Genomic DNA, 27,337 nt, shown 5'->3' on the forward strand with positions numbered 1-27,337 from the left:
ATTTAAAAAGAGAAAACACAGTAGTTTGACATTAAATGGCTTCACCCAACCACTATCCATGAGTAGAGAAAAAGTTTTGGTGTCATCATTCATATTCTCTGAAAAAAAGGCCAAGAAAGCAAAAATACTGCCGGAATATGTAAACTTTTGAGTACAACTGTAGGTAGTTTCACAACTGATGAATGATTTGATAGGGAAAGAGACTCGGTGTGCTGAGAAAAAATTGTGTTTACCATTATCCATAAGCTGGCATACATTGCATCTGTTTAGTGCACATTTACAAAAGCCTGTGGTGGATAGCCACGATGAAGGAGATGTAATGCTGCGTTCAAGGCTGGGCGACAACATGTCGCCAAGTGTTCTCCTTTTTTTTTTTTTGCTACCACCTGGCACCCATTACATATAATGGTGCGAAGACAACTGTCTTGATTCACTACTGGCAGATATTTCAAAATGATGTTTTTACTGGTAATGAACTGGCAACTGGAAACAGTGGAAAAAGTGATAGTGAATGGAGAAAAAGATTCACAACTTTTGCCTGATCCATATAGTGCATTTTTTTTCCGGGGGTGTTTCTAGCCTGCTTTACTGCATGACTAATTTATGTGTTCCATATCCCATCAATCAATCTTTAAAAATTTTTACCTTCTGTAATGAACTCATCATCATTAGAACAAATGTTTCTAGCTCGATTGAATTTTCCCTTTGGGATGGCCTTTATGGTATGTATGGGGTGTGAACGTGTGGATTGAAGAATGGTTTCAGCAGTGTCCTTTCTATATAAAGATGAATCTACCCTATTAGAATGGTGATGCCCCGTAGCATAATATCCACAAAAGGAGTGTTAGACAAAGGACTGCAAGTGAATCTGAGGTTACAATCATTGGGATTAATATACGAGACAAAAGCTGGGTATTTGGATGTCTCCCTTCAAAACTAGGAAAACATCATCCACATACCTGCCAAACCATACCAGAGACGAAAAGATTATTGACTAAAAAAAAAATATATAATTTCTTCCCATCAAGCCATGAAAAGAATCACAAGTTTTATGGAAAACTTAGAGCCCATTGGGGCTCCCAATGTTTAGAGAAAAAAACTTTGATTGAAACAAAAAAAAATTATGTTTAGGAAAATAATCAAGTGACAGCATAATCGTGCTAGAAACACCTCACAAAAAAAACCCACACTGTATGGATTAGGCAAAAGACGTGAATTTTTTTCTCTCTCCACTATCACTTTTTTCACTGCTTCCAGTTGCCAGTTCAATACCAGTAAATGATAATAATTTTGAAATATTTGCCAGTAGTGAATCAAAACAGTTGTCTTTGCTCCTTTACAAGTAATGGGTGCCAGGGGGTAGCAAAAAGAAGCAGGACACTTGGTGACATGTGGTCGCCCACCTTTGTACGCAGCATTGGATCGCCATCGTGACTATCCACCACAGGCTTTTATAAATCTGCATTAAACAGATGCAATGTATGCCACCTTGTGGATAATGGTAAACAATTTTTTCTCCCCATCAACTACTTCATCAATTGTGAAACTACCTGTGTGGTGTACTGTATCTGTTGCAATATTTGCCGCATGCATTACATAGGGTACACTACACAAACTCAAGAGAATAGCCGAGCATATCGGCAACATCAATGGCAGACATTCTAGCTACTCTGGAGCTGAGATACATTTCACCATCATACAGAAACATAACATTTCAAGCCTGTCTTTTTTTTGGAATTGAAAAGGTCAATTGTTCCATTCGGGGAGGCAGCTGGCAAAAAACTGGCTTTAAATATATTATATATAGATTGCCTTGCGCAGGCGTGTACTACGGAGGACAGAGAATGAGCTTCAATCCAATATAGCAGCCAGCGGGTAAGGAAAGGGTGAATCAAACACCTGAAAACTCTGCCCATATGACCCAAAACCAGTCCTGCCAAATTCAGGTGACAGGTTCCCTTTAAGTAGAATGAGGTGTACTCTGGTTGAAATTCAACTGACACTGGAATGGAATGGCTGTCAGGCACATAGAGAAGCTGATTTTTGTAAAACTGTGCAGTGGTCTCCTAATTTTTGCCAGAGCTGTATGTATATGTGTACATATACACACACACACATATAAACACACACACACATATATATATATATATATATATATATATATATATATATAATTGTCTAAGGGGTACTTCCGTCTGTCTTTCTGTCTGTCGGCAACTTCAGTCATGGAAATCCCACATCGCTGATTGGTCTTGCCAGCTGCCTGTCATGGCTGCCGCGACCAATCAGCGATGGGCACAGTCCGATTAGTCCCTCCCTACTCCCCTGCAATCAGTGCCCGGCGCCCGCATACTCCCCTCCACTCACACAGGGTTAATGCCAGCGGTAATGGGCCACGGGTACCGCACTCCGTAACCACTGTTATTAACCCTGTGTGACCACGTATGCAGCAGCAATAGTAAAAAGATCTAATGTTACAAAAAAAATAAGTTATTCTCACCCTCCGAAGTGGCGCTGTCCTCGGCAGTGCAAGCGGCAGGTTCTAGTGCCAAGAATGCTATGCGAGAAGGACCTGCCATGACGTCATGGTCATGTGACAGCGACGTCATCAAAGGTCCTGCGCTTATACCAACCCTTGGACCAGAAGCTGCCGTGTGCACCGCACACAGGCGCCAGGACTAGAAGAGCCTTTCAGAAGGTGAATGTTTATTTTTTATTTTAAGTCTTTTTTAACCTGTTACATACGTGGCTGGGCAATATACTATGTGGCTGGGCAGTATACTACGTGTCTGTGCTATATACTACGTGACTGGGCAATATACTATGTGACTGGGCAGTATACTATGTATCTGTGCTGTATACTACGTGGCTCTGTGCTGTATACTACGTCGCTGTGCAATATACTACGTGGCTGGGCAATATACTACTTGACTGGGCAATATACTACGTGGCTGGGCAATATACTACGTGGCTGGCCAATATACTACGTGACTGGGCAGTATACTACTTGGCTCTGTGCTGTATACTATGTCGCTGTGCAATATACTACATAGCTGGGCAATATACTACGTGGCTGGGCAACATACTACGTCACTGGGAATATACTACGTGGCTGGGCAATATGCTACGTGACTGGCCAATATACTACGTAGCTGGGTAATATAGTACGTGGCTGGGCAATATACTACGTGGACTGGGCAATATACTACGTGGACTGGGCAATATACTACGTGGACTGGGCAATATACTACGTGACTGGGCAATATACTACGTGACTGGGCAATATACTACGTGGCTGGGCAATATACTACGTTGCTGGGCAATATACTACGTAGCTGGGCAATATACTACGTAGCTGGGCAATATAGTACGTGACTGGGCAATATAGTACGTGACTGGGCAATATACTACGTGGACTGGGCAATATACTACGTGGACTGGGCAATATACTACGTGGCTGGGCAATATACTACGTTGCTGGGCAATATAGTACGTGACTGGGCAATATACTACGTGGCTGGGCAATATAGTACGTGACTGGGCAATATACTACGTGGCTGGGCAATATACTACGTAGCTGGGCAATATAGTACGTGACTCGGCAATATAGTACGTGACTGGGCAATATAGTACATGACTGGGCAATATATTACATGACTGGGCAATATAGTACATGACTGGGCAATATACTACGTGGACTGGGCAATATACTACGTGGCTGGGCAACATAGTACGTGGCTGTGTAATATACTACGTGGCTGGGCAATATACTACGTGGCTGGGCAATATACTACGTGGACATGCATATTCTAGAATCGGGCCACCATCTAGTATATATATTTGATATTTTTTGGTTTTTCAATTTGGTTATTTTTCCATCAATTCTGTCTACAATATGCATGATTACTACAAAGTAGGATACACATTGACAACGGTTTCTTATAATTGTTTTTCCTTCAGCTTGTTACAATTATTTCCAACAATAAATAACTAGATTGGATCTAATTTATACATATACTTTTCAAAATATTTTTATTTAATTGTGCTTAACCATTTTCATTTTAGGGTTACATATTTTTGTTTTTTTGCCAAACATTACTTTTGTTGTCAGCGTTTCCTCAGCTACCTCACCTTCCAGACCTGGTGGCAATTTGTTTTCTTTTGGTTGATTTTCTTGTACACCGTCTTTGGTTCTCACATCTAAAATGACTGTTGAATTCCAAATGTTCATTCACTCTTATTTAGGGCCGTTACATACAATCCTTTTATCACAGACGTATTTATTGCTTGTTTTTCAGTGAGGCTCCTACATGCCGCCTGTGCATCTAATACCAGGATGCTTACCACACTTTATTCAACCATCTACTCTATCGGTCACTACACAGCATGCCTCTATGGATTTAGTTAATTCGTGTTTCGTCATTTTTTATACCGTTTTCTCCTTGTAGTGTGTTTACTGCCATGGATGGTTGATCCCTCTTCATTTGGATAGCACTCCGTGCAATTTCAAATTTTTTTTTTTTGCGTTTCATGCTGCCTTCGCTTGTGCAAACTTTTTTCATAGATCTTTAGATCACTCCTTTTAATGCAAATGTGTAATTAAAACAAACTATTTGAGACAATGATAGTGTTTTTATCTGCATCATTTATTCGCACGTCTTGTGGTTGCTAGGTACCTATATTGACAGACTTAGGGTACCGTCACACAGTGCCATTTTGATTGCTACGACGGTACGATTCGTGACGTTCCAGCAATATCCATACGATATCGCCGTGTCTGACACGCAGCAGCGATCAGGGATCCTGCTGAGAATCGTACGTCGTAGCAGATCGTTTGGAACATTCTTTCGTCGCTGGATCTCCCGCTGTCATCGCTGGATCGGTGTGTGTGACGCCGATCCAGCGATGCGTTCGCTTGTAACCAGGGTAAACATCGGGTTACTAAGCGCAGGGCTGCTATACGATTTACCAACGATCCCAACCAGCGATACGACCTGGCCGTGATCGTTGGTAAGTCGTGTGGTCGCTGGAGAGCTGTCACACAGACAGCTCTCCAGCGACCAACGATGCCGAGGTCCCCGGGTAACCAGGGTAAACATCGGGTTACTAAGCGCAGGGCCGCGCTTAGTAACCCGATGTTTATCCTGGTTACCAGCGTAAATGTAAAAAAAACCCAAACAGTACATACTTACATTCCGGTGTCTGTCCCTTGCCGTCTGCTTCCCGCACTGACTGACTGCCGGCCGTAAAGTGAAAGCATAGCACAGCGCGCTGTGCTGTGCTTTCACTTTACGGCCGGCAGTCAGTCAGTGCGGGAAGCAGACGGCAAGGGACAGACACCGGAATGTAAGTATGTAGTGTTTGGTTTTTTTTTACGCTGGTAACCAGGGTAAACATCGGGTTACTAAGCGCGGCCCTGCGCTTAGTAACCCGATGTTTACCCTGGTTACCCGGGGACCTCGGCATCGTTGGTCGCTGGAGAGCTGTCTGTGTGACAGCTCTCCAGCGACCACACGACTTACCAACGATCACGGCCAGGTCGTATCGCTGGTTGGGATCGTTGGTAAATCGTATAGTGTAACGGTACCCTTACACCAGTTGTACTGATTGCTAATTCATCATAGTTGCTAATTGGTTTAATCCATTGTAAATGGCAGCTCACAATGTACTTCCTTCACTTGTCCTATGAATAAAGGTGTTTTCCCATACAACAGCCAGAAATGTGTCAGATTTCTTAACATTTCATTTTACTATGTTTTAAATCCATTTTCCAATAAAGAAATTTTATATGGATCCTGGATGGATGTGCCGATGAACTTCCATTTTTCCTTACCATTTCACGGTGTTCACCAGCGGGTGCAGCACCCTCGTGATGAACTCCAGTTGAAACATTGATCCAGCATCTTGCAAGGTAGTAAGCTTTCAAACCTCTCCCTCGTCCCTCCCCATCATTATCAACCTTTGTGTTTTATTAAACAGTTCATCCTCAGGAATCAATGTTTCCATTCATTGACGGCAAGCAGAGGAAGCTGTGCAGGCTGGATCTTATGCATACATAAGGCCAGACGAGAGATGGCTGAAGCTAAACATAAAGGTACCTTCACACTAAACGATATCGCTAGCAATCCGTGACGTTGCAGCGTCCTCGCTAGCGATATCGTTTAGTTTGACACGCAGCAGCGATCAGAATCCTGCTGTGATGTCGTTGGTCGGGGCTAGAGGGCCAGACCTTTCTTTGGTTGCTGGCTCTCCCGCTGACATCGCTGAATCGGCGTGTGTGACACCGATTCAGCGATGTCTTCGCTGGTAACCAGGGTAAACATCGGGTTACTAAGCGCAGGGCCGCGCTTAGTAACCCGATGTTTACCCTGGTTACCATCCTAAAAGTAAAAAAAACAAACGCTACATACTTACCTACCGCTGTCTGTCCTCGGCGCTCTGCTTCTCTGCTCTGGCTGTGAGCACAGCGGCCGGAAAGCAGAGCGGTGACGTCACCGCTCTGCTTTCCGGCTGCCCGGCGCTCACAGCCAGAGCAGAGAAGCAGAGCGCCGAGGACAGACAGCGGTAGGTAAGTATGTAGCGTTTGTTTTTTTTACTTTTAGGATGGTAACCAGGGTAAACATCGGGTTACTAAGCGTGGCCCTGCGCTTAGTAACCCGATGTTTACCCTGGTTACCGGCATCGTTGGTCGCTGGAAAGCGGTCTGTGTGACAGCTCTCCAGTGACCAAACAGCGACGCTGCAGCGATCCGGATCGTTGTCTGGATCGCTGCAGCGTCGTTTAGTGTGAAGGTACCTTAAAGCAATCAGTCTATTAAAGCCATCAGTATCTCAGGGTCTCAAGCCATTGCGGTCCCAGCAACTAGGGGAGCCGTTACCACAACACAGGGGGTCTCGCATGCAATTAGGCTCAGCCTGAGTGAGACCTCACCAATGCACAGTTAGCTTTGGGAGTGGAGTGTTTCCCGAGGGCTGGGTTCAATTCCAGGAGAGGGGGGAGGTATTGAGGACTCATGCAAGGAAATATTTTTGTTGTTGGCTGGAGGACCATCCATGAGCTATGGTCGTGATATCCATCGTCTGGAGGAACATAGGCTGCGACTGTACACTGTCTGGAGATACCAAAAGCTGCAAGACAACCAAAAGTTGGGAGGCAGTGGAACTACTGATCCAAGTTTGGGAACTTGTGGACCGAAGACATTGTATTTTGGCATTCTACCTGGATTTGCTGTATAACCATGGATGGAAGAAATAAAGCGAGGTGCATCACTAACCTGCCTAGGTGATTATTATAACCCACAACCTCAGATCTTCACAGTCCGGATGGTGGTTAAGCAGCCACATTTGGTTGATTGCACTAGAAGCACTTTTCTTCTTCTCCAGATTGGAGGACGGCTGGGGCAAGTGTTGAGCAAGTGGTGTAACATTATGAGATTGAGTAATTGGATACTTGTGCAGATTCAATCACCTTCAATTAGCTCACAACAAGTTTCATAACCAGTTCAGATAAGTCATCCATATCCAGCGGATACAGTGTTAAAACTGAAAAACAGGGGTGGACATATGGCCGATGCTGCTGCACAGGGGCCCCAAACAACTGCTGAAATTTATAAGCCCATTGTAGAGTCGGTGGCAGCATGATCACAGAGAGAAGAGGAAGGTACCTGTCCTGTAGTTATCTGCAGAAAAAGGAGGGTGAGCCCACTCTGCAAATGATGCCAGAAAGGACCCCATTCCTCTTCTCTCAGTACTGATGCTGTCGCCGGCTCCATGATGCAAGAGACATACAGTACTGTAGGGAGCCTCACAGTGTCAGATGGTTGACTTCATCTGCTCCTGAGAGTGGGAGGGGATGTTCAGTGCCTCAGAATCCTGGTGGTTGGCGATGAGCAAATGTGCTCGGATAACGTTGGGAGAGCAGGCAGGACTTTGCTGGAGAGATTAAACAGCTGAATGAAGTGGATGAAGAGGTAGCCTACTGTAATACACAGTATCTGAAGCAGAGCATCCAAAATATTTAGACAGCACATAGTCCCTTTGTCAGCACAAAATGATTGTTCAAACCAAGTACACGTGCTTGGTGCGTCACAGTGTGGACAATAACATACATCTTCCCACCTGCTTGGGTTCCATCCATCTCCACCCTGTCAAAGAAGAGGGGTACGTTGCTAAACAAGGTCAATTTATTTACAGTCCGTGGATCAACAGCTAGTGGATAATGCCGCTCAGCCACCATAACCCAGCGCAGACATACCAACCACCCTCAGTCCTTTAAAGTGTCATCCCCTATGAGTATTAACTACTCATCTTCCATTTAAAGAACAAACAGCATTTACCTGATGAGGATCCATGCAGGTCCAAACGTTATCAACTAGCTGTTGATCCAAGGACTGTAAATTAACTCACCTTAGTTACCAACATATCCTTTTGAGTGCAGAGTTTCATTACTACTACTGGTATGGGCTGGAACCCTACTCAGGCACCTCATCTATCCCCTCCAGAGTGTCATTTATGATTTTTCTTCTAGAGTCCCTTTAAAAGGCATTGTGAGCATAGCCAATAAACTTCTACTTAGCTTACATATTATATGGTGCTCTGCACCATCGCTCCAATTAATCAAGACAGGCATTGTTCACGGTTGCGTTGCTGAAGTCTTTATTTCTGTTAATGTTGATGATTATGGTTGCAGCCAATGAAAACCCAAAAGTCATTATCTCCGTAAATTAGAATACTTTATAACACCAGCTTGAAAAATTATTTAAAAATCCGAAATATTGGCCTATTGAAATGTATGTTCAGTAATTGCACTCAATACTTGGTCGGGGCTCCTTTTACAGCAATTACTGCATCAATGCGGCGTGGCATGGAGGTGATCAGCCTGTGGCACTGCTGAGGTGTTATAGAAGCCCAGGTTGCTTTGATAGCAGCCTTCAGCTTGTCTGCATCGTTGGGTCTGGCGTCTCATCTTCCTCTTGACAATACACCATAGATTCTCTATGGGGTTAAGGTCAGGGAGCTTGCTGGCCAATCAAGCACAGTGATACTGTTGTTTTTAAACCTGGTATTGGTACTTCTGGTAATATGGACAGGTGCCAAGTTCTGCTGGAGAATGAAATTTCCATCTCCAAAAAGCTTGTCAGCAGAGGGAAGCATGAAGTGCTCTAAAATTTCATGGCAGACGGCTGCGCTGACTTTGGTCTTGATAAAACACAGAGGACTTACACCAGCAGATGACATGGCTCCCTAAACCACTTGTATAAGGCAATCAACCAACAGCACTCAGGTGGAGGATGCACGCTCCAAAGTCCCAGGATCCAACTGGACCAATAGTAACAAAAGAAAAAGAAGGAGCAGCATCCATTCCAGGTGAAGAGTTTTCTTGAAGAATCTTTATTCTGCCATCACAGGAATACAACGTTTCGGCCGGAGTGGCTCATATACTTGATAAAGGCCACTCCGGCCAAAACGTTGTATTCCTGTGATGGCAGAATAAAGATTCTTCATGAAAACTCTTCACCTGGAATGGATGCTGCTCCTTTTTCTTTTATGGCTCCCTAAACCATCACTGATTGTGGAAACTTCACAGTAGACCTCAGGCAGCTTAGATTGTGTGCCTTTCCACTCTTCCTCCAGACTTGGAGATCTTGATTTCCAAATTAAATGCAACATTTACTTTCATCTGAAAACAACATCTTGGACCACTAAGCATCAGTCCAATTCTTTTTCTCCTTGGCCCCTGACAAGGAATGCGACACTTGTAGCCCATGTCCTGGATACCTCTGTGTGTGGTGGCTCTTGAAGCAATGACTCCAGCAGCAGTCCACTCCTTGTGAATCTCCCCCAAATTTTCGAGTGGCCTTTTCTTAATCCTTTCAAGGCTGTGGTTATCCCGGTTGCTTGTGCACCTTTTTCTACCACACTTTTTCCTTCCACTCAACTTTCCATTAATATGCTTGGACACAGCACTCAGAACAGCCAGCTTATATAACAATGGCTTTTTGTGGCTTACCCTCCTTGTGGAGTGTGTCAATGACTGCCTTCTGGACATCTATCAAGTCAACAGTCTGCCCCATGATTGTGGAGCCTACTGAAACAGACTAAGGGACCTTTTTAAATGCTTTGGAAGCTTTTGCAGGTGGTTTTTTGTTCATTGTTCTAATTTACTGAGATAATGACTTTTGGGTTTTCATTGGCTGTATGCCAGAAATAAACACTTGAAATAGATCACTCTGTTTGTAATGACTATATAATATAGGAGTTCCATTTTTTGTATTGAAGAACTGAAATAAATTAACTTTTGGATGATATTCTAATTTAGTGAAATGCACTTGTATATAGCACCATTACTTCCTCAGCGCTTTTCATACATTATCATCACTGTCTCCATTGGGGCTCACAAACTAGATTCCCTATCAGTATGTCTTTGGAGTGTGGGAAGAAACCAGAGTACCTGGAGGAAACGCAGGCAAACCTGGGGAGAACACACAAACTCCTTACAGATGTTGTCCTTGGTGGGATTTGAACCCAGCACTTCAAAACTGCAGTGCTAACCACTGAGCCACCGTGCTGCCCATATGAATAAGGAGCATCTAAAAAGTGGCATGTGACTCGGCATTAATCTTACTACAGTCAGAGACTGAAGTTAGATTTCTGGCGTAAGGGATGCCACAGGTCGTCCTGATTTAGATGAGCTGTGGTGTCACGCCTCTTCCCATATTGGCAGAGCTGGGCAACTCAATAGTGAAAACGCTAAAAGTTGCTAGATTTTTGCACAACCCACCATGGTGTCAATTTTAAAGGGACTCTGTCACCTGAATTTGGCGGGACTGGTTTTGGGTCATATGGGCGGAGTTTTTGGGTGTTTGATTCACCCTTTCCTTACCCTTCCTTACCCGTTGGCTGCATGCTGGCTGCAATATTGGATTGAAGTTCATTCTCTGTCCTCCATAGTACACGCCTGCGCAAGGCAATCCATTCTCTGTCCTCCATAGTACACGCCTGCGCAAGGCAATCTTGCCTTGTGCAGGCGTGTACTATGGAGGACAGAGAATGAACTTCAATCCAATATTGCAGCCAGCATGCAGCCAACAGGTAAGGAAAGGGTGAATCAAACACCCAAAAACTCCGCCCATATCACCCAAAACCAGTCCCACCAAATTCAGGTGACAGGTTCCCTTTAAGTCTTTTCAAAGCAACTTAAGCCAGAAATGTGACATACCGTAATTGCTTTGATGAATCAGGGGCTACATGTTTTATTAACCAAAGAGGTCACACCATACAGATTTTGAATGGTGCAATCGTACCCTTGCGCTAATGTGTTAACTATTGTTGAATTGAGAGGAGAAGTTTGCAGAACCCAACCTGGTTTACATTGAACTTGCTCCTTACTGAGTTGAGAAATGATGGTTACCGATTAGCATTATCTTCTGGACTTTTAGTACACCATTATTTTGAAGTGCGACATTTATATGTTTGATCTGGAAGGAGAGCCAAAATTACATTGGGACTATGTTTCCTGTAATATATAACCTTCCCCACAGTTTTCACAAAAACAGGACAAAACATTTGATTGTTTCAAATTTTCATTATTTCGTTTTTTAAAAGTGCAATGCTAAATACTCCACATACAGTCCAAACCTTTATAGAACAGATAAAAAAAGATAGTTTTCCTGGTGTTATAAAAAGTCTTTTGTTGCATTAAGAAATACGTCTTGATTCCCCTGTCCCACCCTCCCTTAAAACTCAGAGGAAGGCCCGGCTCTTCCTTCTGTAGTCGCATGTCCACTGAACCAGCTACAAAGTCCTGTGATGCCAAAGAGGCCTGCAATGGGTTACATTGCTTTGACAATTCAGGACTTATCAGAAGATTAAAAAAAGAAAGAGAAGTTACAGGCTGCGTACAAACATAGCAAGGAGTGATGGAAGTAAAGAGAAGGATGGTGAGCATTGTCTTTGAGATGGTCAATTCTCTACTGGTGTGGGATTGAGAACAGGCTGGCTCACTATTACTTGTACTACATAGTCCTTGGGAATCTTGAGCTCTTCTAGCTTCATTTTGTCTGTGAGTGGCCGGCCAGAAAAAAACCAGCGCTGGCTGGCAGGTTCAACGCCTTCTGCAGTGTGGAGGCGCCTCTTCATGTGATATACAGTGTCCGTGCTGCGCACTAAGAGCCGAAGGTCCTTGCCTGTCGAGAGGCGCAGGCGGAGCTGGCATTCATGACCAGTATTTGGAGGAGGCTCAGGGATATCTAAAGTCTCTGTGTCACTCTTCTCCTCAATCATATTAATGGGAGGGGCAAGGCAGTAAACTGGTAGCTGGTAGCGGTTTCCCAGTTCGTCGTAGCACTCAGTAAGGGCACCTTCAAAGTAAAAAGAGAATATACATAGGTAAAAAAATATTTATTCTGAACAATAAAGGAAACATTTATTAGTGAACAATCTACATGAAATACAGGGTCCCATGCATGTGGCAAAGACCAAGCACATAGAACTTAAAGTGTTTAAAAAGTAGCCTGGAGGCGATTTCCAATATTAATGGGGTGATCAGATACCTATAAAAACCCTTTATAAATATCTATCTTTAAGCCCTAAACCACTTTTGTAATTGCTTTATTATTAAACTCCCTACACTTCTCACTATCCTGCTATTTCCTTTACGTTTATTTTTTGTGTACTTCCTGCAGGGCCGGCGTCAGCACCCGGCACAGCGGGCAAATGCCGGGGCCCTGGGGAGAGAGGGGGGCCCACTTAGCTGTCATAGATACAGCTGGGAGAGCAGAGCAGGAGATAACATGCTCTCTCCCCCCACAAAGTCACTGCTGGCTGCGTTCTCTTAACCCCTATGTGCCAGCTCTGACACAAGCATCTTCTCACTCAGTCAGTGCAGCCAGGCAAGCACACATAGGGGTTAACAGAAGGCAGCCAGTGTGACATTGTGGGCGGAGAGAGCATGTTCTCTGCTCTCCCCCCTGGGTGGCTGCAGACAGTGCTGAAGTTTATCAGGCAGATTCCGGAGGAGCTCCGTCCTACCAGTGCCTGAGTGCAAAGGTATCTTGCAGTTGTGGCTCAGTCTGCTGCTGTCTGTCTCCGCTGCCTAAAAATGTGGGTGATGTCTGGAGGAGAAGCTGGTGGGGTGCAGCCTGTAGCCACCCAGCTCACCCAGAATACATGCATGCTGCACCAAACCTGCACCAGTGGGGTAGGAAGAAGCTTAACCCCTTCCCATCTGTATGAAGGTTATTGCTGAACCTTAAAGATAACAATCCGACCCGCATAAATGGGGTTAACCAGATGCCAGGAGGTAGGGGAGCTGCTGCCATGGATAAAACTGAGCTGTGGGCTGTACGTTGGGGCCCCGTGGCCCCAGGCTGGTGACTGGAGGGACTTTGCCCAGTGCTGGCATGTGGGTGATTTCTGCTCCGGAGTCTCAGCTTCTCTCCTCCAGGTCACACTGTGCAGTCAAAGCAACATTGGTTGTCTCTGTCCAGGTCCCAGCAGCTGCCACTGCTCCCACCACAGACATGGCATCACTTAACCCTTCCCCTGCAGCCACCGGCAACAAATCCACATTATTCCTTGATTAAATCAGGTTCCAACCCAATAGAGGAGCAGACATTTCCTGCTGCCATTAGGGTCCGGGAGGGGGTGACCTGTGACATTGGCTGCCCTGCTACTCTGTAGTGGGGGGTGACAAGTGTAACATGGGGTAACGATGACGGAGAAATGCACAGGATAATAGTGAGCGCGACAGAGGGCAGTGTATGGTATGGAGCAGTCAGGGGGTGGGCTGCAGGATCTCCCTATACTGTACATGACTGCTCGGGACAGGGAGGTGTTTGAGCTTCTAATGACAGGGCACCAATTGGGTCATTAGGGTTTGTGGAAAGGATTCAGTATCAGGTCCCTCATTAATGCCCGTGCCGCCTGTTACTTTGTAGCACAGATCTGTTGGGGCCGCAAAACCAAACAACGTTGTTTATGTAGAAAAGTCTTTGTTTCATAGAAAAACTCAAAACAGAAAAGCACCTCTCCTGTATATATACACTGCACAGCACCTTTCCTCCTGTATATATACACTGCACAGCACCTATCCTGTATATATACACTGCACAGCACCTTTCCTCCTGTATATATACACTGCACAGCACCTCTCCTGTATATATACACTGCACAGCACCTTTCCTCCTGTATATATACACTGCAGAATCTACAATAGCGGTCACTCATGTAAGAAGTGAAATCTGGCATTGTACTATACATTTCTCTGCCGTATCTGTGCATCATAAATCAGGGTATGTGTTAAAGGGGGAAGCCCACTGAGACTCTTTCGCCCGGGGCCCTCGAAAACCTGGAGCCGGCCCTGACTTCCTGTGACATTTTGTTTGGACATCACAGGAGACCGGTGCTGCACTCACTTCTCTGCAACATCTATAACCTATCCTACAACTCCATGACATCAGGGGGCTACGTGGCAGCCACTTAGCACACCTACTGTCACCGCTGTACCATGAGGACATCGTGCTTCAGTAGAAGTCAACACATCTTCAGTCGGGGCTGCAGCCACTTACCACACCTACTGTCACCGCTGTACCATGAGGACATCCTGCTTCAGTAGAGGTCAACACATCTTCAGTCGGGGCTGCAGTCACGATCAAAGCTTCTACCACCACAGACTATTTCACCGACACAAATGGTCAGCAGATGTTGGTGTTAGAAGTATGAGTGACACCTCCACCCCCTGATGAGGAGTCATTTGAGGACTGATTAAAACTGAGGGGCGGCGCTGCTGTCAATCACTCTGCTGCTATCACCGCTCTCAAATCGAATAGTTGTCAATGGGCGGCTCTGGTGTCACACTGCTTGTAACACCACCCCTTGATGAGGATTCATTTCAGGGAAAGACTTCAGTATCAGAATCAGTGACTGACAGCCATGGTGACTGAAGATGTGGTTGCCATACTTAATCACCTGTACTGAACCAAGACTTGCTCAGGGTACGGTGGTGACAGTAGCTGTTAAGTGACCACAGTGCCACCCCCAATGACATTGTTTCAGGAGGGGTGATATACACTGCAGAGCAGTGAGTGCAGCCCCAGCCTCCAGTGACTTGGTGTTTGAGACTCCTCTTAAATGAAAAGTCACAGGAAGTAAAAAAGACATATATGGAAATAGCAGGATAGGGAGAATGGTAGGAAATGTAATAATAAAGCCAAATACAAAATTGCTTAGGTCTTGAAGATAGGTATTTATATAGGGCTTTATGGGATTTGGACCACCGCTCTAACCTACCTTTCAGATTTTTAAATATGCCATAATGACAACAATTATGTGCTTAAAAACTGTTGTGTCCAATTAAAACAGTTAAGACTGTAGCATTTGTCCAATAATATTAGGCATAAATCTGGTTTAAAAAAAAAAAGATGCATTATAAATACAAATATACACAGCAATAAAAAAAGTAAAAAAAAAAAAAATTCTGAGATTTTCTCAGGATTCCTACTTTGACCTGCAGATGGCGCATAAACACTAAGCAGTTCTCATTCTACAGGAGCCAAGTCCTTATAGCAAAGCGCATTCAATAGCGTTTAGGGTAAAAATTCTGCCCATTTTCCTCAGCTGGTCCTCATCAAAAATGTAGGAGTGCTTCTCTATTTTTTATTGCAGTCAGCTGGCACAGCTTCTTGCTGCCTGAGCATGGCACAGAGGTAGGGTGGGTTATGGGTGTGGTTTTTGTGATTCCACTGTAATATTTGTGTCTAGTGACCTCATTCTTGACAACAGTAATGGGCTATAATGATTCTAGCGATCATAACTCTCAATACAACACTACACTGAAGATATGCAAACACTTGGGATCACCCCCTCTGCACAACCTGTTCGGTGATCTCTTGAGGACACTATCTGCCTACAGCAGAACATTTTATGGTCGGTGTGTGTACTGAAGAGGTAAACTAGTCATTAGCGGTGGTGTGTTTAACCAGATTGTGTAATTTATCACTAGTCACAGATAAAAGAAAAAGCTCCCTACATACAATAAAACTCCTCTAAATGCATTGTTTGGTTTTGTCTTCATTGCAGGTAAGTAGCTAGTAAATAAAACAATTTCCATACCTAAGTACATTGACCCTATGTATACCTCCTTGGAAGGATATACTAAAAACATAGGGGTGCATATATATTGCAATGGATCCACTCTATTAGTGACTCCCCTTAGACATTTTGTTGACAGATTTGGAAAGGTATCAATTTCCCAAACTATTTATTAGCTAAAACTTCCTTTACGGCAATAATAGGTAAAGCGACCTAAAGCGTACCATTTAGAATGATTGTAACAAGCTGCATGGCTGCGGAATGGAGGATACATTCCTGTGATGTAACAAAGCAGCGCAGAGCAATAATAACGGCCATTTCTAAGAGCCATGTGAAATATGGGAGCGCAGAATGGCCCAATTAAGAACAGCTGGCCTTTGATGTGCACTTCTGACAAAGCCATGGGATGGGACCTACTGGGAAAGAATAGATTCCAGAGCAGCATCGCTGTCATGTTTCCACAGATGTAACCACAGAAATAGCTACTAGCCACAATCTTCTCAAGAGGATCTTGGGTAATGAATATTTCACATAATGTCATGAATTATTCCAAAGACACTATGCTACCAGAGAAGGAGATGTCCAAACAATAGCAGGATCGATCACGATACACCCCACTAAATGGCAACCGATGGGGATACAGTTGTTTTCCTTTTTGGGATACTTCATAATGCCACAAGGGGTGGTGGTGGTGGTGACCGCAGCATCTGCCCCCTGATGACGTTTCCTTTGAGTATCCCAGCATGCACTAGGATTGTCAAATAAAGCATCATCAAAAAAAAAAAAAAAAAAAAATGGGAAAAAAAGTTAGGGATGAAAGGGGATGCTGTGGATATGCATGAAGATTAGCCCACTGAATGACTTTGGAGCTAACCCTCACCTGCCCAGTATACAGTTTAACTGTAGAGGAAAGCACAGCTGACCTAATTTTCCTGTACAGAGGAACACTGCGAACAAATGTATACCATTTGGTATACGCTTCTTTACAATGGGTCCCTTAGTGGACGGATGCCTCTGCATTGGTGCGAAGCGAACGTACTCGTACACGGTGTTATCAGAGCATGCTCGGAAGCTAACAGAGTATATTCGGCATGCTCGAATACCATGTTCCAGTCCTCGCGACTGCATATCTCATGCACATACAGGGGTTACCGGTTTACTAGGGAATCCCTACACGTGTGGCGGCTGTCAAAAGCAATTTGTTCTTGTGCACATCGATGACATCCCTATTGAATGAAAACCAATCCAGCAGAACAAACGCCGCTACTCATCCACCAACAATACACTATAGTCTTCCACTATGGAAGTATTTCATTTACCAACAGTGATCCATCACTTTTTTGGGTTTTCAGGACAAAAGAACACCACTGCCCTTCTCTCTGATGTACACGCTGAGCACAGACCATTAATATGATCAGAACTAGATGTTAGAAACTTTTAACGACATGCCTAAAGTATAAGTAACCTGGAGCTAATGCTTCCATTGTGTATAGCACAAGCCACAGTACAGAATCACTCTTTTGTATTTAGGAGCTTTTCATAGCAATGAATATGACAGTACTATTTTTGCTCCATGACATCTGACAGTAACAGAATATAGCATTAGATTTACTTCAGGATGTCTTCAGCATCTCTTAAATCTGGCACCAGCCTCTTGATACAGATTGAGAGCCAATAATGACTGAATCAAGTCCTCAAGTGTTCTTCCTCCAGGCATCAACCCGTACTACAGCCAAGAGTATGAGAAAACGACTAGGAGTGCCGGGTGGCCCTAGACAGTGCTACTGAGCATACCGACGTGCTCAATAAATCAGCTGATGGGCAGCTGTTGGCTTTTTGACTGCTTATATTGTGGGGTGATTGATTTTTCTTAAGTTTGTTTTTATAAACGTTCGTTGACAAGTAAAACTGACAGTCAGCCCAATCTCTACCACACATTTCCACTTCACACAGAAGCCAGCACCACATTATAGGGAGGCACAACATGATCATGAATACAGTAACATCTCACCCAAAGATCAGATTTTTGGCCAGAGCAATTTTTCTGTGACATACGGCATTTCCAGTCCCATGACATAACATGCAAACTGGCCATGTTCTTTGAAAAGGCAACCTCTCAGAAGGCGATTTTAGATTTTTTTTTTTAAACATTCCATATTTAAAAGACATAAAATATAAAAATCTACAAATCTCTTAAATGGACAGTATTAAAACAACTGTCCACACAGAGTGACAGTGCTATGTAGATTTGTACCCAAAAGGGAATGATTACCTGCGATCATTGATCGCTTTATTCCCCTGTTGTTATAATGGTCTCCTGTGCGAATTGATGGACAGACACTTTTTGATTTTACCTCCCCCTGATGAATATGACAAATGAAACGCGTAGGGAAGTAACAGTTTCTTTGGGGTTTCGGTATGGGTCATAGCTGGTAAATCTTTATTGTCGGGTATTTCTGTGGATGAAAAGGTGCCTCCACCCTCCCAGACACGATACCAGCGATTATGGTCCCGGATTCACCTGATGAATCAGAAACATAAGGCGAGATTGTGAAACCAGGGATTCAAGCTTCAGGAGGCTAATTTGCATATTCCAGGTGCCTTCTGGGAGAAGCGAAGTCTCCCTAAGCTAGAAGATCGTTGGGTACAGCCGGGACCAGCTGCTTCGAAAGCATCACCAAACCAGGGATTCAAGCTTCAGGAGGCTAATTTGCATATTCCAGGTGCCTTCTGGGAGAAGCGAAGTCTCCCTAAGCTAGAAGATCGTTGGGTACAGCCGGGACCAGCTGCTTCGAAAGCATCACCAAACCAGGGATTCAAGCTTCAGGAGGCTAATTTGCATATTCCAGGTGCCTTCTGGGAGAAGCGAAGTCTCCCTAAGCTAGAAGATCGTTGGGTACAGCCGGGACCAGCTGCTTCGAAAGCATCACCAAACCAGGGATTCAAGCTTCAGGAGGCTAATTTGCATATTCCAGGTGCCTTCTGGGAGAAGCGAAGTCTCCCTAAGCTAGAAGATCGTTGGGTACAGCCGGGACCAGCTGCTTCGAAAGCATCACCAAACCAGGGATTCAAGCTTCAGGAGGCTAATTTGCATATTCCAGGTGCCTTCTGGGAGAAGCGAAGTCTCCCTAAGCTAGAAGATCGTTGGGTACAGCCGGGACCAGCTGCTTCGAAAGCATCACCAATTTTTGCCTGTAGGACATTATTGCAAGAGAGCTTGGCTGAGTAGATTACACAAGAAGGAAAACACACAGCAAGTCAGCAGGATCTAGGAGCAACATGGCAGATGTGACAACCTACATGGTGAGCTGCAGCATGTGCTACATGTTCACAGATCGACCAGAAGAAGAATCCAATTTCACCTGTCAGAAGTGTAGACTAGTGGCCCTTTTAGAAGAAAAGGTGCGGGGTCTGGAAGAAAGAATAGCAACTTTGAAACTCATCAAAGAGAATGAAGACTTTCTAGACAGAACAGAAGCATCTCTACTGGTCACAGAAGGTGCAAAAAGTGTCAGAGAACCTCCAAAAGCAGATGAGTGGAAGCATGTGACCAAAAGAAGCAAGAAGACCATGGAGAAATCACCAACCACACAACTGAAGAACCGATATCAAATCTTTGTAGAGGATGAAGATGGCACACCTAAGAATGAAGCAATACCAGCAAGCAAAAAAGAAAAGGGCACACAGCAACAAGTGACAGCAAAAAGTACAGCCAAGAAGCAACGAAGAGTGGTGGTGGTGGGAGACTCACTACTGAGAGGCACCGAAGCAGCCATCTGCAGACCGGACATAACTGCAAGAGAAGTATGCTGCCTTCCAAGTGCGATGATCAAGGATGTGACCGATAGGATACCAAAGCTCTTCAGCTCCAAGGACGTCCACCCATTTCTTCTGATACATGTTGGCACCAATGACACGGCAAGGAAGGACCTACCGACAATCTGCAAGGACTTTGAAGAGTTGGGGAAGAAAGTAAAGGAACTGGATGCACAGGTAGTTTTTTCTTCTATCCTTCCAGTAGACGGGCATGGCACCAGGAGATGGAACAGGATCCTTGATGCAAACAACTGGCTAAGACGATGGTGCAGACAACAAGGATTTGGATTCCTGGACCACGGTGTGAATTACTGGTATGATGGACTCCTCGCCAGAGACGGACTACACCTCAACAAACCTGGGAAACACACATTCGCCAGAAGACTCGCTACACTCATCAGGAGGGCGTTAAACTAGAAGAAGAGGGGACGGGAAGAAAAACATTAGACTCGAACAAAGAAGACCCAGGAAAACATACTCAGAAGGGAGGTAAGAACATTTCTAAAACAATCCACAGTGAGGAGATTGGAACAAAACAAAATCCTCTAAACTGCATGCTCGCAAACGCCAGAAGCCTGACAAACAAGATGGAAGAACTAGAAGCAGAAATATCTACAGGTAACTTTGACATAGTGGGAATAACCGAGACATGGTTAGATGAAAGCTATGACTGGGCAGTTAACTTACAGGGTTACAGTCTGTTTAGAAAGGATCGTAAAAATCGGAGAGGAGGAGGGGTTTGTCTCTATGTAAAGTCTTGTCTAAAGTCCACTTTAAGGGAGGATATTAGCGAAGGGAATGAGGATGTCGAGTCCATATGGGTTGAAATTCATGGAGGGAAAAATGGTAACAAAATTCTCATTGGGGTCTGTTACAAACCCCCAAATATAACAGAAAGCATGGAAAGTCTACTTCTAAAGCAGATAGATGAAGCTGCAACCCATAATGAGGTCCTGGTTATGGGGGACTTTAACTACCCGGATATTAACTGGGAAACAGAAACCTGTGAAACCCATAAAGGCAACAGGTTTCTGCTAATAACCAAGAAAAATTATCTTTCACAATTGGTGCAGAATCCAACCAGAGGAGCAGCACTTTTAGACCTAATACTATCTAATAGACCTGACAGAATAACAAATCTGCAGGTGGTTGGGCATTTAGGAAATAGCGACCACAATATTGTGCAGTTTCACCTGTCTTTCACTAGGGGGACTTGTCAGGGAGTCACAAAAACATTGAACTTTAGGAAGGCAAAGTTTGAACAGCTTAGAGATGCCCTTAATCTGGTAGACTGGGACAATATCCTCAGAAATGAGAATACAGATAATAAATGGGAAATGTTTAAGAACATCCTAAATAGGCAGTGTAAGCGGTTTATACCTTGTGGGAATAAAAGGACTAGAAATAGGAAAAACCCAATGTGGCTAAACAAAGAAGTAAGACAGGCAATTAACAGTAAAAAGAAAGCATTTGCACTACTAAAGCAGGATGGCACCATTGAAGCTCTAAAAAACTATAGGGAGAAAAATACTTTATCTAAAAAACTAATTAAAGCTGCCAAAAAGGAAACAGAGAAGCACATTGCTAAGGAGAGTAAAACTAATCCCAAACTGTTCTTCAACTATATCAATAGTAAAAGAATAAAAACTGAAAATGTAGGCCCCTTAAAAAATAGTGAGGAAAGAATGGTTGTAGATGACGAGGAAAAAGCTAACATATTAAACACCTTCTTCTCCACGGTATTCACGGTGGAAAATGAAATGCTAGGTGAAATCCCAATAAACAATGAAAACCCTATATTAAGGGTCACCAATCTAACCCAAGAAGAGGTGCGAAACCGGCTAAATAAGATTAAAATAGATAAATCTCCGGGTCCGGATGGCATACACCCACGAGTACTAAGAGAACTAAGTAATGTAATAGATAAACCATTATTTCTTATTTTTAGTGACTCCATAGCGACAGGGTCTGTTCCGCAGGACTGGCGCATAGCAAATGTGGTGCCAATATTCAAAAAGGGCTCTAAAAGTGAACCTGGAAATTATAGGCCAGTAAGTCTAACCTCTATTGTTGGTAAAATATTTGAAGGGTTTCTGAGGGATGTTATTCTGGATTATCTCAATGAGAATAACTGTTTAACTCCATATCAGCATGGGTTTATGAGAAATCGCTCCTGTCAAACCAATCTAATCAGTTTTTATGAAGAGGTAAGCTATAGACTGGACCACGGTGAGTCATTGGACGTGGTATATCTCGATTTTTCCAAAGCGTTTGATACCGTGCCGCACAAGAGGTTGGTACACAAAATGAGAATGCTTGGTCTGGGGGAAAATGTGTGTAAATGGGTTAGTAACTGGCTTAGTGATAGAAAGCAGAGGGTGGTTATAAATGGTATAGTCTCTAACTGGGTCGCTGTGACCAGTGGGGTACCGCAGGGGTCAGTATTGGGACCTGTTCTCTTCAACATATTCATTAATGATCTGGTAGAAGGTTTACACAGTAAAATATTGATATTTGCAGATGATACAAAACTATGTAAAGCAGTTAATACAAGAGAAGATAGTATTCTGCTACAGATGGATCTGGATAAGTTGGAAACTTGGGCTGAAAGGTGGCAGATGAGGTTTAACAATGATAAATGTAAGGTTATACACATGGGAAGAGGGAATCAATATCACCATTACACACTGAACGGGAAACCACTGGGTAAATCTGACAGGGAGAAGGACTTGGGGATCCTAGTTAATGATAAACTTACCTGGAGCAGCCAGTGCCAGGCAGCAGCTGCCAAGGCAAACAGGATCATGGGGTGCATTAAAAGAGGTCTGGATACACATGATGAGAGCATTATACTGCCTCTGTACAAATCCCTAGTTAGACCGCACATGGAGTACTGTGTCCAGTTTTGGGCACCGGTGCTCAGGAAGGATATAATGGAACTAGAGAGAGTACAAAGGAGGGCAACAAAATTAATAAAGGGGATGGGAGAACTACAATACCCAGATAGATTAGCGAAATTAGGATTATTTAGTCTAGAAAAAAGACGACTGAGGGGCGATCTAATAACCATGTATAAGTATATAAGGGGACAATACAAATATCTCGCTGAGGATCTGTTTATACCAAGGAAGGTGACGGGCACAAGGGGGCATTCTTTGCGTCTGGAGGAGAGAAGGTTTTTCCACCAACATAGAAGAGGATTCTTTACTGTTAGGGCAGTGAGAATCTGGAATTGCTTGCCTGAGGAGGTGGTGATGGCGAACTCAGTCGAGGGGTTCAAGAGAGGCCTGGATGTCTTCCTGGAGCAGAACAATATTGTATCATACAATTATTAGGTTCTGTAGAAGGACGTAGATCTGGGTATTTATTATGATGGAATATAGGCTGAACTGGATGGACAAATGTCTTTTTTCGGCCTTACTAACTATGTTACTATGTATTGTTCCTTTACTATGTTTTTTGGACTAAGTTTTATGTAAAGGGCTATATCTATATGGAATTTTGCCCTTTTTCCAATATTGTTGACTTATGATTTTCCAAATATGGGTTCCAACCAGAGTCCTCATATTGAGCATACTATGAAATTACATGTAGTATTTTGCTCCCTGGATCTTTGGAGAGATATATATGTGATAATTTTGCCCCTTGGATCTTCTGAGTGACATCAGAGTTATCTTTATTCAGCACACAGCTGAGTGTGATTTTTGTGAGTCTGTTTGTGATTTTTTGTTTCTTTGAGCACTTTTTTTTTTTTTTTACACAATATATTGATTAAAAGTTATATTTTAACTTATCAGTCGCACCCTGCTTTTCATATTAATTTTGGATTGGTGGTCATAGCTTTTTAGACTAAAAACACAGACACCCAGAATAAAGTCCTTTGATTCAAAGAAAGACACACAGACTCCTTTAATAATCTTAATTAAACCATACTCACGACCTATCCCAATTCCACCGAAGCCCTCATTCTCTTGTAATAAACCTGTAATAAACCAAAAATTAAAAAACAATATCCTCACCTCTCCCTAGTTCTGTCCCACGCCGTAATCCATGTCTGGGGGATAAATAGTTTTCAATCTGGACGGTGCCAAGATGCGAACGTACAGGCTGAGAACCATTGGTGAATGAGCTGCTGAGTTCACAACGTCTGTGACCAGCAGGGATGTCAGAGGTTACCTCCGGTTACTGAGGCTCTGTCCGGCTGAACGGCAGTGACATACCCGCTAGCACGGTGAGAAAGTCTTCGTGGTTGGGTGAAGCCATTCATTGATCAAAAGTTCACATATCCTGGTGATTTCGGCCTGATAACATGCACAGATGTTGACATAAATGGGTTTGACTGGCTACTAAAGGAAACATCCTCACCTGTGACCTGTTTGTTTGTAATCAGTGTGTGTGCATAAAAGCTGAGTGAGTTTCTGGGATCCAGACAGACTCTTGCATCTTTCATACAGCCACTGACGTTTCTGGATTGTGAGTCATGGGGGAAGCAAAGGAACTGTCAACTTATCTACGGGAAAAGTTAGTTGAACTGTATAAAACAGGAAAGGGATACAAAAAAAGTATCCAAGGAATTGATAATGCCAGTCAGCAGCATTCAAACTGTGATTAACCAATTAAAAATCAGTGGCTCTGCAAAAACAAAGCCACGGTCGGGTAGGCCAACAAAAATGTCTCCACAACTGCCAGGAATATTGTTCGGGATGCAAAGAAAAACCCACAAACAACATCAGCTGAAATACAGGACTCTCTGAAAACTAGCGGTGTGGCTGTTTCAAGATGCACAATAAGGAGGCATTTAAGAAAAATGGGCTGCATGGTCGAGTCGCCAGAAGAAAGCTATTACTGCACAAATGCCACAAAGTATCTCGCCTACAATACGCAAAAAACACAGAGACAAGCCTCAAAACTTCTGGAACAAGGTCATTTGGAGTGATGAGACCAAAGCTGAACTTTCTGGCCACAACCAAAAACTTTACATTTGGAGAGAGATCAACAAGGCCTATGATTAGTGATGAGCGAGTGTACTCGTTGCTCGGGTTATCTGGAGCACACTCGGGTGGTCTCTGAGTATTTGTAACTGCTCGGAGATTTAGTTTTCATCGCCCCAGCTGAATGATTTACAGCTACTAGCGAGCTTGATTACATGTGGGGATTCCCTAGCAACCAGGCAACTCCCAAATGTACTCAGGCTGGGTAGTAGCTGTAAATCATTCAGCTGCCACGATGAAAACTAAATCTCCCAACACTAACAAATACTCGGAGACCACCCAAGCGTGCTCGGGAAACCCCAGCAACGAGTACACTCGCTCATCACTACTTATGATGAAAGGAACATCATTCCTACTGTAAAGCATGAGGTGGCCCACTAATGTATTGGGGTTGTGTGAGCTACAAAGGCACAGGAACCTTGGTGAAAGTTGAAAAAAAGCTGAATGCAGCACGTTATCAGCAAATACTGGAGGCAAATTTTTACTCATTAGCCCGAAGCTGCGCAGGGACGTACTTGGACGTTCCAACATGACAATGATCCAAAACACAAGGCCAAGTCGACCTGTCATTGGCTACAGCAGAACAAAGTGAAGGTTCTGGAGTGGCCATCTAAGTCTCCTGACCTCAATATCATTGAGCCACTCTGGGGAGATCTCAAGCGCGCAGTTCACGGTAGACAGCCCAGGAATTTACAGGAACTGGAGGCTTTTTGCCAATAAGAGTGGGCAGCTTTACCATCTGAGAAAATACAGAACCTCATCCACAACTACCACAAAAGACATCAAGCTGTCATTGATGTTAGAGGGGGAAATACACGGTATTAAGAAATGGGGTATGTGAACTTTTGATCAGGGTCATTAGGATGTTTTGGGTTGTCATTATGATTTAAAAAGAGAAAACACAGTAGTTTGACAATAAATGGCTTCACCCAACCACTAACCATGAGTGGAGAAAAAGTTTTGGCTTTATTCATATTCTCTTAAAAAAGGCCAAGAAAGCAAAAATTCAGCCGGGGTATATAAACATGTGAGCACAACTATATACACAGGGTGGTCCAAAAGTAAGTGGACAGCATGTGTAATAGGGATATGAAGGGGGGAGATGTTATGATCCGGTGACCTTGGAGCTGCATGAGAACTCTCACTGAAGAAGGTGGCCACTATACTAACCGCAATCCTGAACTTAACATCGCAACTAGAAGTAGCCGTGGAGTGAACCTAACACACCTAGACACCTCGTCACAGCCGGAGGACTAAATACCCCTAAAGATGGAAATAGGAATACTATCTTGCCTCAGAGAAAATCCCCAAAGGATAGACAGCCCCCCACAAATATTGGCGGTGAGTCGGAAAGGAAAAAACATACACAGGCAGAAAAACAGAATTTAGCACAGGAGGCCACTCTAGCTAGATAGGACAGGATAGGACAGAGTTCTGTGCGGTCAGTATTAAAACTCTTCAAAACATCCACAGCAGAATATACAAAAAACTTCCTACATCTAACTAAAAGATGTAGGAGCGTAAATCTGCAACTCCAGTGAATCCTACAATCAGAGCAGGAATAAAAATGAAACAAACACACAGCAGTGTACCACAGATACAAAAACCAAACACTTATCTTTGCTGAATTTGGCAGCAAGCAGGAGAAGTCAGAAAGTGATCTAACACTTCACAAGGAACATTGACACCTGGCAAGGGCTAAAGGATCCTGCACACCTAAATATCCCAGTCAGAATTGTAATCATCCGATACACCTGGCCAGGACTGCAAGTCAGAGACAACTGCATTCCCACCTACAACCACTGGAGGGAACCCAAGAGCAGAATTCACAACAGTACCCCTCCTTGAGGAGGGGTCACCGAACCCTCACCAGGGCCCCCAGGATGATCAGGACGAGCCAGATGAAAGGCACGGACCAAATCAGCAGCATGGACATCAGAGGCAAAAACCCAAGAATTATCCTTCTGGCCATAACCCTTCCATTTGACCAGGTACTGAAGCTTCCGCCTCGAAAAACGGGAATCCAAAATCTTCTCAACAACATATTCCAACTTCCCATCAACCAACACAGGGGCCGGAGGATCAACAGAGGGAACAACGGGCTCCACATATTTCCGCAACAAAGATCTATGGAAGACATTATGGATAGCAAAAGAGGCCGGAAGCGCCAGTCGAAAAGACACCGGATTAATAATCTCAGAAATCCTATAAGGACCAATAAACCGAGGCTTAAACTTAGGGGAAGAAACCTTCATAGGAACATGACGGGAAGACAACCAGACCAGATCCCCAACCCGAAGTCGGGAACCAACACACCGACGACGATTAGCAAAACGTTGAGCCTCCTCTTGAGACAACACCAACTTGTCCACCACATGAGCCCAAATCTGCTGCAACCTGTCCACCACCGAATCCACACCAGGACAGTCAGAAGGCTCAACC

At 43.9% G+C, this 27,337-nt stretch overlaps 1 protein-coding gene across 1 annotated transcript in view; it reads right to left on the bottom strand.

The window, feature by feature from the left end:
• Positions 1-11,563: 11,563 nt before the first annotated feature.
• UBTD2 (ubiquitin domain containing 2) overlaps positions 11,564-27,337 on the bottom strand; it is a 108,123-nt gene continuing 92,349 nt past the window's right edge. Inside the window, exon 3 of the mRNA XM_069764106.1 lies at positions 11,564-12,358. Coding sequence (XP_069620207.1) covers positions 11,961-12,358 — 398 coding nt within the window. The 3' untranslated portion in view covers positions 11,564-11,960. The remainder of the gene's footprint in view (positions 12,359-27,337) is intronic.

This window comes from Ranitomeya imitator, chromosome 4 (genome assembly GCF_032444005.1).
Source record: "Ranitomeya imitator isolate aRanImi1 chromosome 4, aRanImi1.pri, whole genome shotgun sequence".
Classification (NCBI taxonomy): Eukaryota; Metazoa; Chordata; class Amphibia; order Anura; family Dendrobatidae; genus Ranitomeya; species Ranitomeya imitator.